Source organism: Triturus cristatus, chromosome 2_1 (assembly GCF_964204655.1).
Source record: "Triturus cristatus chromosome 2_1, aTriCri1.1, whole genome shotgun sequence".
Taxonomy (NCBI): Eukaryota; Metazoa; Chordata; class Amphibia; order Caudata; family Salamandridae; genus Triturus; species Triturus cristatus.
This window is the reverse complement of record NC_140581.1, coordinates 163,144,042-163,158,456: the sequence shown is the minus strand read 5'-3', so window position 1 is coordinate 163,158,456 and position 14,415 is coordinate 163,144,042. Positions and strand designations below refer to the sequence as shown.

Sequence of the window (14,415 nt, the reverse complement as noted above, 5' to 3'; positions counted from 1 at the left end):
ACCAGTAATTGGGGAATAGCAATCAGATTTTGGTGTTTCACGCACTACAATGGTATGGTAAATAACGTATACATTTTCCCTGTTATGATTCGGCAGGAACGGCCAGCTGAAATTTAACGAAGCTTGAGGTATTGAATGCATCCAAAAGTTATCAGATGCATTAAATACCTTTTAACTCATAATTCTGACTGGGAGTTACGCCCAAGTACAAATATAACGAACAGCTCATAATCAGGCCCTAAGAATGTATGGCACGATCTTCAAATGATGTCAGCCAACTGACCGCTTTTTGCATCGTCAGTTTTACAGTTGCAGGTCTAAGGAACTTTAAGCTTAAACGGCAACACTTTAAGGCGAAAAGCTACGCACATCGTAGCAGCCTGCCCCACTAAAGGTGCGTCCACTTTGAGAAAATCACCTACTCCAGTGGGAAAAGCCAATAGGCCTTCAGGATTATGCACACCCCGTTTCCAAGCTGAAATGGCATACTTTGAACTATTGCTTTTTTGCACCACAGTTTTTTAAATATATAGCACCCACGTCACTTAAGTGATTATTGCGTTACTGGTACCCGTAATGGTCCCTACTAGGGTGGAATGGATCTTTCCCATTCAAAGCTTTTTATAGTTTAGACAAAAAAAAATAACACCAAAAATAAATAATGGACGGAATGTGTGACTCGCCAATTCATTCGCCATTGCATACCGAAGTTATCACAATACAGAAAATAGCGCACTGTACCGAAGTGCTAAATTAGATTATTTTATAATTTTTTAATGGAGTGGCACACTGCCCCATCAAACAGTGACGTTGATTTTAGAACTTGAAAATATTTGGGGGGTGGGGGGGGAGGGGGGGGGAAGTTACGCTCGTAATGGCAAGTTAAAGTGTTGCTAAAGCAAGTTTATAAAAGAAAGGCAACTGTATCGAAGGGATTAGAGGTCAATATGATGGACTGAAATGCTTGGTCCCAGCCCTTGTTTCCAATTACAAATGCTGTATTGATGAAGGAGACCTGATCAGGATTCTCATCTGCCAATGTGCTGCCGGCAGGCGCTCCCAAAGAGGGATTAACAGGCGGATTTTAAACAAGAGGACTCCCCGCCACAGCTGACGGTGGCAGCTGCAACCTCTGACTTGTTCACAGAGTGGTGGAGAATTGAATCAAAGGGAAAAGAAGAAAGAGGACAACCTTTCCTTGGGGAGTAGGAAACACAATATCGGGCCTTCCCAGGCCCCCGACAAACGCCAGCCTTTATTTTACGTTTCGCTGAAACAAAGGGCCATTGGCGTTTCTTAAAATTCTTGTGAAAGCCAACCCAGCAGATGGTATTCTTGAGGGTCCAGAAAACTGGTGAGAAATCAGATAACTGAGGAGCAACAAAGACAGGGAGGGAGTAGGGGCATGGAGGGGGGTTTGGAAAGAGCGGGACCCGCACTCTCCACAAAAGCCTGCTAACGCATGTGTCTTGGCTCAGACAGTTCAGTCTATTTAGCTGGACCTGTGGCTGCTTGTTTACCGCCATCACAGTTTGAAATTCAAATCAACTCCATTGTCTGCCATTAAAAGAGGAAGTACGCATTTCTATCCGGGGGTACCTTTTTTTTCTTCCATTTGAGCTCATTGCATTCACAGACAGACAGTTCTTATGGGCTGAGATGAGCTGATTACACTGTACAGCCTCTTTGGTTACGTATTTATTTTATTGGATAAAGCACAAGCCCATTCCCTAGGCCCTCAGAGCAATGTAGGTAGCACAAAAGAATGCAGATCCTACATTTGAGAGTCAAATTATTAGGGGTGGGCGGAATTTGCGTAATCGCGTTATGCAAATCTCCGCGAAACGGTAAAAAATCTCCGCGAACACGCAGAAATTCCACGAGCACGCGGAATTGCTTGTTCGCCATACTTTTTTCCTGTTCACATTCGCTGTTTGCGTGCTCGGGAAGAAAAATCTCGCGAACACGCATTTTGAGAACGCGAACAAGCAAAAAATTTCACGAAGTCGCGGAAAGCAGAATTTTGGGCAATTTCGCGTTTTCCGCGGAACGCGAAATTACCCAAATTCCGCGAGCGGAACGGAATTTACCGCCCAGGCCTACTAATTATCTCAGGGGAAGGTGGAAGACAAGGACTGCTGTCAAGAGAGGTAGAACATTTTAATAAGCGCGGTTTGCATTTATTTCTGAATTGACACGAGAACGATCAGAGTCCAAGGCACGGGGGAAGAACCTGCCAATACCTTGGTCCACAGGCTGAAAAAAACCTGCTGGCATCCGCCTTCTTTACACATCTTCTGGATTTCCAGCCTGGTACGAGATCTGCGAGTTGTGTGTATTCCAGCAAATGCACTGAGCTGAGTGGGCAGTTAGTCAGGTTTCCTGAGCTGAAGACCTTTGCAGGTTACAAAACAAACATTAAAAGTAGAGTCTAACAGCAAGCAGCAGCTAATGCAGATGAGGGACTGGTCTGTGGATTGGAAATTCAAAACTAAGAGGATAGGCTTGATTTGGACAGTAGCGTAAGTTGGGATGGAGCAATTTGCACTTTCTTTTTCCTTGATATGATCCTTGAAGATATGAGGAGTCTATGAGCTATCATGAGGATTTGGACAGAGGGGGAAAGACGAAGGGAGACGCACTATAATTCCATAGTTCGGAGCCAATCCTGAATGGTAGGCTCTTGACACTCTGATCTTTGTCCTTCTATTGCAAAAGCTTTTCCCAAAGGAACAGAACATCTCAAATGCAATCCCCTCTCACCCAGGTTCATTCAGAAGTATCGGTCTTCAGCTTGTCCACTGAAGGATTTGCAAAGCTAAGAGGGCCTTTAAAATACACACATCAGGCAAAAGGCCTCTGCTGCACCACTGATTGTAGGAATAAGGTCTGGAATGATATGCGGCATTTCAATGGACGAGGTCCTATTTGGGGAATAATTAGAAGATCACGAATTCCAGAATTTTGGCGTCTGCGGCACTCGAGGCCCATGCCTGTGCTGGAATACATGCACAGGAGTGCGCTTACTGTTCCAATCACCTTATGGAAAATCGGAAACAAATATGTACTGTGGAACAAGCAATCCCAGGTGGCAACCGTACACAAAGTAACAGCAAACTCAACGAGGTTTGTTGTGATGGTTACCACTGGAAGAGCTCCATCTGCGAGAAACTGACATTATAGATTCGTTCAATCCCATCAGTGAAAAGGAAAAATGATCAGCGGTGAGTAGTTATTGCACGCTACCAACAATCTGCAAACGGTAAGCAGTCTCTTCTCAGTCAACGAGTGCCATAAAACATGTGGCACCGGGCCTTTAAATACTCAGCTCAAAAAAATACCAGCCTCTTACTGGATCTATACCTCTGAAGGTTGAAATGGAGATCGTGCTGCGCCTGGGATTCAAACCTGCAAAATGGACATCCTCCGTAGCAGGCTTAAGTTCAGTGAGCTGTCTTATGGCCCCAGAAGACTTGGCCACCACCACTTAAAGAAGGCGGGTCTATTGTAGGTTCACCAGGGACACACACATCAATGCTACATTTTCAGGATACTCAACAGCAAGACATTATTTACATTTAGGCTCAACAGGATATGCTCAAACTAAGGAATGGATCCTCTCGTCCTGAATAAAAACTGGACATCTCAGACCTAGAGGAGCCAGCCCCTACTGAAAACCCATCCGATAATAAATTCATTTTTAAGACTCAACGAAGAGCAGGATTACCAGTAGTAACAAACATTGGTTAACTGGTTCAGGGAAAACATTCATGTCTACATCCTACTCCTTCATAGGTAGCCAAGTTCCAATGATTTAGTGCAGGAGTTGCAACAAGAAGCTTGTGTCCCATCATAGTAACACAGCCTGCTTCGTGCAGCAAAAGAAGGGGAGGGTTGATCTTTTAAACAGTATCAGAGGGACCCTCCTCCCAAGAAAAAGGTCAGATTGGCCAACAAATGGAGGCGCGAGGCTTCAAGTTGCAATTAGTAGAAACCGACTAGACTCAAGACTTTGGAGCATGCAAGCCCGCGCGGGAGGAGAGCAGCGCTTGTCACATGCCACTGCGCTTGGTTTTAATTTGCTCAATTTAGCAGAAGAGGCGACAGCTGACTCGCAGCAGTATTGTCATGTCCGTGTCCAGCAGGTCCAAGTTCCCCTGCTCCCTGCCCTTTTCTCGTATCAATTACTTCCTGGCTCAGGCTTCTCAGATCTAAAGCGCATGGCAGCAGGATGGGGGTGATTGGTTGCATTTTAAATAGAAGGGGAGTACGTGCAAACGATAAAGAGCAGGCAACTCAGGATGAAGGAACCACATCAAATTCTAAAAAATTCTGTCAGTGTGACTAAATAATGCCCCAAAGTGGAAAGAAACAGCCCTCTGATCTACAAGGCAGCAGACCAGAAAAAAAAAATTCTACTCCGCTCTCCCAAGTTCCACCATGCAACATACTGTCTTGCCTGCTTTTACAGCAAACATAATGGAGGTAGGATGTTTTTTTAAATAGCATTAAAAATGTTGTCTATCGAGGAATTGTGGTGAGAGATGTTACTACCCGAATCACTGGCACCAATCTCGTGTACATTCAGAAGAAGTACAGTTGACATTTTTTGGTGTTTAAGGATTTCCACCAATCCGGTGCTGGACTTGTACATAACATGCCAGACCAATTTAGGTCTAAAATTCCGCTCTTAATCTTTAGATCGATATTAGAGGACTCTATTCCACCTGGACCTGTATTACGAATCGTTGACACACATCTGGTGGCGTATAGCAACTAGATTCGAGAGTAGGGGCATGTTTTTCTCGAGGTGCAATTAACCTAGAAACAGAGATTTGGGAGAAGCAGCTTGAGTTTATGCTCAAATATATGAAAGCCGGTAAGTGCCACTTCAGATTGCTAGTTCGAGCAAAGAATGAATAGACAAATTATAATTGTTCTAAATCGAATATGTACAACAACAATCTGGAAAAAAAAGAAGAGCAAAATCTACATTTAGGACATGGACACGACTGCTCCGCATCGCCAGATGGCTGTGGCGACTGAGAACGCAAGACATTTTTAAACTAAAATACAGAGAAACGTTAGAAAAGGTGTTCTCTAGTAAAAAAACTGAGTGAGTCTGGGGTTGTTCATCAGGTGAGTCTGCAGAATAACTAAAAATGGAAGTCATGTTAACACAAGAGAAAAACTCAAAATCTATAGAGTCCATCAATAAGGAAGTATGTGACATGGAAAGGTTTGCATACTGGGGAGGAAAGGTATTCCCTCTTTGCTTGCTGGGGGAGGGTGGAGATATTCCTAATCAAGGGAAAGGTTCAGATCAAGGGAAACGAACGGCTAATGGAGGGACCAGTATTTCAAAAGAAGGGAGCGTTCCATCTACAGGAGCATGTAGTAGTCTCAATTCAAGGAATGGTATGCCCACTTGGGAAGCATTTATACCTTCTGGAGGGAACACAACTACACAGAATGGAATACATGGTCAGGGTCATGGTCTTCCTCTGACAGGGAAAGGTATGCCTATGGGAGAGAACACTACAGGTTGTTGCCATAGATTTAATACAATGAATGGAGTGGGAGGAAAACATGAACAGTCTACAACGGGGAGTAAGTAAGCCGATACCTTGCACAAATTCCCAATATAATAGCAAAGAAAATGGCTTTCACAAGAGGGACAGCGTCTCTCTTCAAATACAAATGGTCAATGTACATAATTTCGCATGACAGCAACAGACATTGGCTGTTTCTAAGAACTCCCAATGTTTGCAAGCATGGGCGGAAACTTTGCTCGGTCACATACAGGGATTTGCACAGAATAACACATTTTGATCATGAATTCAAGTCTGGACTAGCATAGAGGGTCCCGATTCCACAGCCAACAATTCAACCAATTCATTTATTTCCCCAGAGTTTAGTTGCGGAGAAAAGAAGTCTCTTGATTAAGCCAAGTCACATCTTCTCTGCAAACAGAACTGCAAAAGGCTGGCCAATCACCTGAAGGGAGACAAGCACAGTGTACGTAGCCAGTGTAATCCGCAAGACCCCTACCATTATCCCTCACCTGCACTTCAAGAGTGTCCTGTCCCTCCTGCAACTCAAACGATCTAAAGACTTTAAACAAAAGTTGGCCTGAGCGATTGTGATAAAATTTCACCGCACTCAGTGTAATTCCCTTAAACGAATACATGCTCAGTCCTTGGGCCAATCGTCTGAAAAGACCCTAATATTGGCAATTGCACAAAAGACAAACATAAGGAAACATACAAAGCATTACATGTTTCGTGAAGTCTGTCTTTGGAGCTATAATGATGTTAAAGCTTCCTCATGTCTTTCTATTTGTGAACAATTATTTCTCTGTATATAGGAAGTCTCATTGTTGGTGTATGCTCCTCTTCTTTTTGTAATTGCCAATATCAGGATCTAAAGGTCCCTTTTTCAGTGATTACGCCATCGGCCAATGTGGAGGATCGACACGAATAATTATATCAATCAGGTACACCCTCCTTTCTCTCCAACACCCTTACTAATTTCTAATGACTTCTTACGGCTTTTATACGCGCTGTTACCAATCAGCAAGGTTCATGTTCTATAAATCCTAATACATGGTCAGTCGTGAAAAGCGGAAAATCACAACCACCCTTACAGGCCCGACATACACTAGGCACTCATGAAAAATAAGTATATTTATTCTTCTATTTCCAGATGTTCTGAAGGGATTCTCATTAGATGGATCAAACAGTCCTTGTAGTATTGATGCTCCAAAATAGTCAGTAAATCTTATCAGAACATGCTTATGATCAAGCGGGCAGAGTTAATCATTCAATTTTGGTGGCTGCAACGTCATGATGACTAAGCATCTTTTGAAACATCTAGATGGGGGATGGGGATGGAGGGCCTCAGCTCTACCGAATGTGATGAGTCACTATTTCAAACAGACATGAAAAGGCAGAAAAAAAAAAGAAAGGGGGAAATGGAGGGGGTTAAGGCGTGGCTCCCCATAGAGGAGTAATAATTTTAGGAAAATTCTTTTCCCTCAATTTCTAAGCCATTCATTGACACCACATTCTCTCATAATGCTGGCCTCTTGCACACTACTTATAGCAGCCAGAAGTTATTTTCAAGACTGCCTGCTACATGCAGTAGAGAAAACAGTAAGAAGTCCTTTTACTCAGTCTACAGGCCTGCAGACATATGATGGATGTGGTCAGTTAGATGCATTGTAACATATCACGATCAAATAAAAGATTCTTTTTAACCTATCAAGACATTGCAATGTAAAACGAGTCCCATCATAAATGTGTACCTAGACTCGGTACCCTGAACAGCTATGAAAATATTTTACGTTTCTCAATCTTAACTCCATGTTTTTTGGGGGGTTTATCTTAGGAGAAAGCAACAGTTCACCCTAGCATGCTCATAAGGTATGTTAAATACAAGTGTTAATTATATTTAACCAATATGATTTCCATTTTTGTTGTGCTTATGGCATATAGCAAGTCTACAAAACCAAGATGAGGCAACTGGAGCCACAAGGCGGCATCTACTGTAGGTCAGATGCAATTCGAAGCATCGACTGCAATTTATCGACATAGGAAATGGCAAAACTAGAAGGAAATCAATGGCCAGAGAAAGAGAACTGCAAAGACAAAACAAAGGGTGGTTACTAGCCCTGTTAAAAGGGGGACTTCGATAATTGACAGAAAGAAGGCCTAAAGTCGAACATTTAAACCACAAGCCTAGACTAAAACAGCAGAGTTCTTTCAAATGGATGGATGTTGCAAATGACTATATACCCACAAACACATTTCTGAGTTATGTCCAATACAATACAATTAAAAAACTGTACCTTCCATGCAATAATCTATAGCTTTTAGGCGATCTAAATCCAATGGTCTACATGTCACACATGAGTCAGTCTAGCACATCTCAGAACAAATGCCCTTGGCGCAACCTCCTTTAGGAGCTGGCAGAGCAAGCTGCTCGGCTGTGCCCACCGAGGAGCATCACGTGACTGGCAGTGCCAGAACGCTGTGTACCCACATGCTGTTATTTGAATTGCTTCAACGTTTCATTGCTCACCCCCTGGTGCTGTTTGCATTGAAGCGGCAGCATCCATGCTACAAAGACATATGCAGACATTAGACAATACAATGTCGCTTAAACTATCCCCAGGACACCGCCATTTCAAAGGCCTCGGAAAAAGTGCTAGTTTTAAAGGAGAAAAATCATCTTAGACAAACACTACCGGCCCCTCTTGGTGCAATTTGTGCCTCGCTAATCTGCACGAATCCACCGCTATTGTTACCAAGAAGACCAGAGTGTTACATGAAGGGCTAATATTTACAATTCCCATTTCTTTATAAAACAGCATGTGTTAGCTTTTGAAATCCGATTTCTCATATGAAAGGAGAACACACGCTTAGTCGTGTGGTTTTTCCAACAGAGAGCATGTGCAACGCTGATCAAGGATCAATCATGGTCGCTCCTAATGCGGACACCAACAAATGCTGCACGGTGTGCGTACTTTCGGGCAGCGAGAGGTGATGGCGTCAGCGAGGAGGCATTAGTGTGAACTAGAGAGTATAGGTACACTGAGCCATGTCCAAGGATGGTGTCCGATTGGATGACATAAGAACAACAAACCTTGGGGGAAAGAGGTCATTACAATCCTAAAAGCAATAGATTTATGAATAGAGCACTGAATGCCAACATGCTCAAGGACAGTACGTAGAGAGGAGGGACTGGGTAAGGGTACCGGTGAATGAGCGAGACCTAGTGTGAGAGAATCAAAAGTGTACCATGAGCCAGACTGGCCTCTTACAAGGCAGGGAACACATTTTGTAGCACAATTTCTTCAGTTATGCGAAAGACAAAAGGACTAAATTGTCATAAAAACACCAATTCCAAGCAAATCAACGTCATGTTCAAGGAGAATTCGATCTTGGGATTAAAAAGACATGCCAAGCTAGGCTAGAAAGGTGTTTTCCCCCTAACTTGGCATGTAGAGTGGATATCTTGAAAACATTTAAATCAATAGCAGAGCTCAGCCATTTTATCAATAAAAGATCACTGCTCATCAGTGGCTTCCCTCAATGAACCACTGACTTCAAGCACACACAGGTGTCAACCACACACAAATCCAGCATCAACCTCAATGGAACATATTAGGGCTTTTTTTGTTTTTAAACTTAAGACACCAATATTGTTGAGAACATGCTCAAGTGTTTTCAGAGCAACGAATGAAACAGAATAGTTGAAACAGGACGTGTTCTATAGAAGTTAAAAGTGAAGGGCCCCACCAACATGTGGATTCCAGATTGCCGCATACATTGTCTCATTTCAAGTGAAGGTGAAAAATGCCATCTTGTCTTAAAAATCTTTGTGTGGGTCCTGACTGTCACATCATGAATAAAACATCAGATCAAAAGTTTATAAACATTAGTAAAAAGCTCTGGATTTCAGCTGAACTATCTGGTACAAGTCAATACATATTAATCTTAAGCCTTATTTCATTTTAGAATCCTAACTAAACAGAGAAATACATCTATAATTTTGAGATAGATGGAAAATCTCTCAACTGTGGGTATGTGGGTATTGCCATCACAAAAAGGCACTTGACGTGACCATGATTGTATAAGAAAATTGTTGGGCAACTGTTCTGGTTTGAATCGCAGACAATGAATGTTAACACAAATATTGTAATACATAAATAATGTAGTAGACATGGAGGATATTCCATCTGGTACACCAAAGCAGGCAAAATCCAGAATGGGAGACAGTGTAATACCATGGCAGAACAAGAGCGGCTGTTCCGCACCATTTTCCCACTAATTTGGGCACAAATGTAAGCAAAGCAAAACATGCTAAAAAATCTGAAAATGACTGCCTAAGGCAGAGGATACACTTTACAATATCAAAGGTTCCACTGTTCCTCAAGGAGGAAGCCAGTTACACAAGGTAAGGTGTCTCCAACCCATGCAAGGGCGTCTGTTTGAGCGCTAGTGGAGAAGCAGAAATGGATTCTGTCCCATTTCAGCATGCCAAGAAGTAAGATGTCCGGCATGTAGAAATCTAAACATTGGGTTACCTTCACACAATGCATGTGCTGTAAGTGAAATCTGTGACGTTTTTAATGTAAACCTATGTTTGAAATAGAGAGAATGAATAAGACATGTTAAAAGCAGTAATTTAATTGCTGGGGCACCTGGATTCCTTACCTTCTTTTTGCAGTGTGCCCGGTCTTCCTCCTTTGCTGCTTTGCTATTTTTCCCAGACTTTGAGAGTCTCTGCTCCGCAGATTGCTTGATGGTAATTTTAATCTCAGGGGGGCAGATGTAGTTCTCCAAGTTCTTCGGGGGCTTCTTGGCCCGCTTTGTGGTCTGAATCTTCAGCTTAAGGCTCCCCCCTGCAAAATTAGTTTCCTTAATGGAAAACTCTTGATCTTCAAGGCCGTCCCCAGTTGCCCACTTCTCACTGTCGGCATTTGAGGTGGAATCCACATCGCGCACAAAACCCAGGTCATCCTCTTCCTCAGTCTCCATACGTGCTCTGCCCGCAGGACACCCCTTGGCAGATCCAGGAGCGGGCCCCTTGGTCTCTCCGGGGCCGCTAGTGGTGGCAGGGGGCTTCATGGAGGAAGCAGCAGGATGGAACTCAGCCTCGGTCCCCCTCTGCCGGGCACTGCTTGGGGTCTCCCTTGACTCCATAATAATCCAACAGAAGTTTATGATAGGCTGCAGGGGCACAGGGGCCAAATAAAATCCAGAGTAAGGCACCAGTTAGGTGTCAAACTTTGATTCCCACTTGTCCGCAAATAGTAAGGAGTACAAATGCGCTAAACTCTGAACCTGTTCAAAGAGAAGAAAATGTAAAGATCAGAAATCAGATTGACATCATCCTGAATGCATGACACTGCAGAACAATTTCATTTACAGCACAACCACACAAGATCCCAGCCACAGATTGTTCTAATGTTTGTATAGTCCTGTTGAGTAAAATATGCACTTTAAACACAACTTTAACCAAGAGCAACGGTGTGGAAAGTGACTGCTTAAACATATATTAATAGGCAGAAAATGCTAGTGAAAATATACATTAAACGTGCAAAAGTAAGAATAGCAGTAAATACAAGCTAGTGGTGAATATCTTCATGTTACACTGTGCCACTCATAATCAGCCACATTCTCCATGGCATTACAGTATTAACGGCTTGATACTTCCTAGACCTCTGGTATTGATCACATTTAAAAAAAATGTATCAAAGCACTAATTAGTTTAATGAGGTAAGATGAACCTATTTTCCAGGGCGTGTTGTAGCTGAATACGTCATACTATGATACGACCAAAAAGCCAAATAATTAGGAAAATAACTCTATACGGGGTAATTAAAACTTGCAGTCACCACTACCCCCACTATAGCTTTGAAAATAGCCATACACCTGTTTTAAGACTGACATGAAATCATCTATTAAATTCGGGTCATCAGACCTGGGCCACATCAATAATTTAGATGCAACTGTTACCAAGTTTAATGGTACCAAATTTATTCATTGATGAAGGATGGAAGGCGGAGTCTACATTGCCGGGTTCAAGCTCGTACCCTTCCAGATCACTGCAGAGGTCAGCAACCGTATATTACCACAGTCCCCAAGAGACACCCCAGTGGGCAGACGTGCCAGAGAAATGCACCAGCAATAACCTCTAGCTACATTCCATGTATAAAATAAATAAATATTGTAGATGATGTTTGCCTCCCTCTTACAACAGAAAAAAAAAAACAGAACAAATACAAGCATCAAAAGAATGGTTTGTCGGCACAATAACCACTGCACATCTGAAAACCAGTCAGCAACTCCTGTGTCATCGGACAGATCGTTTGAATTTAAGATCACCTATGCTGAGACAATTCTCATCAGTATCAGTCAACACTGGTTAAATGGGGTTAAATATAGGTGTTTTAAGGAAAAAAAAATACATTTATTTTCATATGTGATCTTCTTGAACACCAATATTCTCCATAACACAGATTATACTTCCACGAGCGTCAAGATTAGGGGAAAAACATTTAGGGTTCACAGGTTTGGTTTCTTGATGTTATCCCAGAAAATCTACGTTACTAAGATCTTTGTAAGATTTGTAGGGCATTAATCCCTACATGTTAAGCAAGATTATTCCAAACACTGATCCAGCTACAAACCACAAAAGACCGCTTTGTGGTGACAGTGGACCGTGCGGGTGTTAACACCACAACATTTATAATTTGACCCAATTTGGAATTTATCAGGATGCATTTGGTCTCTCTTTTGCTCAAGTATATTTATGTCATGGGTTTCAATTATTACCGATGACTGATGATAAACTTGCATCCATTGTGGAGTCCATCACTTGTTTGTAACACCCCAAGACTGAGTTCCCGTATGGAGTAGAAATATCAGTTAACACGGCAAGATTTAATAAAGGTAGTGATCACAAACACACACCTCCAAGTGCACAATGAAGGATACAAATTATGTATTCTAGGCCTGAGCCAGCTGCTGCCAAGCTGCATCACCCAGAAATACAAGCAGCTAAAATGGTATCCTAATTAGAGAGCAGGCAAATATAGTCAACATTATCTCTTGGGCCAGGAGGGTGACATCAGACGGTCTAATCATCAGAGGGAAGTTTATCCCTAGCCAACTGCCATTTGGCAAGCTCAACAGCACTATGTCTTGGCAAAATTTAAATTACGCCATCACGATTTCAGGAATTTCGAGGAACGAGAAATTCCCAAAATGATGCCACTTTATGTAATAACAAGACACATGCATTCATGGTGAAACTTTATAGCAAACACATGGAAACAACAGAAAGTGAGACACTGTTCATGGTTCTTTTGTTTTTGCACTTTTAGCGTGAAACGCATCCCGCCTTACAAAGGGGACATATAACGTGGTAAAATATACAGCACAAAGTGACAGATTAACAGTTCGCTTAATTTCGCCAAAATGTTGTATAATTAAGTGAAAGGAAATGATGCACATTTCAAGAACGTCTAAAAACAGCACATGGCAAACCCCTATAGCCCCAAGGAAAATACTGTAGCTGACACTGAGCCAGAATCTGCAAATGCAGCAGGTATGAGGTGTGATTTACACCGCAGGCTAGGCTAAAATTAGGTGTGACTGGCAGCCATGTGGAAGTAGATCTACTCCAAACAGGCAACCATTCACTGCACCATACGCCATAGCACAAACAGGATCCAATCTATACCAATGCCCCTGGCTTTAAACAGATAAAACGGAGTTAATGACTCTGTTAAAGCAGAAATGCATGGCTTAGGTCCAGGAGGGCTTGATCCATGCCAGATCCGCTTTATATTCACATAAAATATATGTACATACAATGAACCTGAATGCAACTCAATTTACAACACCGATCCAGTGATCTCTGGACCTTTATTGGACAACCCTGGGTTAAAGGAGGAAAAGGCAGGTAATGAAACTCACTAACACTTCTAAGTGTGGTTCTGCTATGGCACCAAAGAATCAGGAGACACTACAGATTGCTACTACAGCCACGAAAACCCACACTGGCCCATGGCACATAAATGATGACCACGGGCAATGATCAAACCAATAGGTGGCAACAAATAGAATATGCCTGCCTGGAGCTAGTGCAGAATGGATCTCTCTTCAAGCAGAGATCTGTAGTACGCTTGAAGGATACACAGACATAAAATTGGTAAGGGTCAGTAACTTATAAGTGGGAAATCTTTCTGAAAATGTAACCGTGTCGCTGAAAAAAGTGGATAAAGAGCAAAAAACAAACGGAAATTAAATGAGACAAAAAGGAAGCATTCTCAACTCAGCATAGGTGTAATATGATGGTTGGTGTGCAATAGGCTTCACAATGGAAGCAAGAGGAAGGGAAAGAGGGTGGGGCTCGTTGTGGGACACTAAGCTGCATTCCAAGGCGGGAGATCTTACAATTCGAAATGACTGCTTTAGGGTCCCACATTGCTTCAATGTGTATTTTGTGTATCACGAGAAAGTCTGCAGCTGGGCCCTCATACTACCATCAAGCTCTGCTGAAATAAGGTGCATTTTATCTAGGCCTGGGAAAAATTTGGAAATCTCTCTGCGGGACAGACCTTTTATGCAACTTGCATTTAAAAAACATCTTGCAAGAGGCTGGTTCACACTGAAAATGTTTTGTCAAGAGGCACGTTTTGCTTGAAGCAGCCTTGTGCCAGTATTTTGCAACACTTTTGTGCAGGAGGCGTTTGTTCTGAATACTGGAGGATCGCATTTCAGTCTACAATTCTGCAAAAGTTTCACGGAATTTCATTACATTTCAGAAAAATACTACTCACTTATTTGCCACAATTATTTTCCACCCATGCTGCATCTTTTTTTCAGCCACATTTGTTGA

General features: G+C 42.4%; 1 protein-coding gene across 3 annotated transcripts in view; it reads right to left on the bottom strand.

The window, feature by feature from the left end:
• SETBP1 (SET binding protein 1) overlaps positions 1-14,415 on the bottom strand; it is a 289,316-nt gene that overhangs the window by 256,787 nt on the left and 18,114 nt on the right. For all 3 annotated transcript variants that reach the window (XM_085629078.1, XM_085629060.1, XM_085629069.1), the window contains one exon: positions 10,221-10,850. In XM_085629078.1, coding sequence (XP_085485204.1) covers positions 10,221-10,709 — 489 coding nt within the window. In that variant the 5' untranslated portion in view covers positions 10,710-10,850. The remainder of the gene's footprint in view (positions 1-10,220; positions 10,851-14,415) is intronic.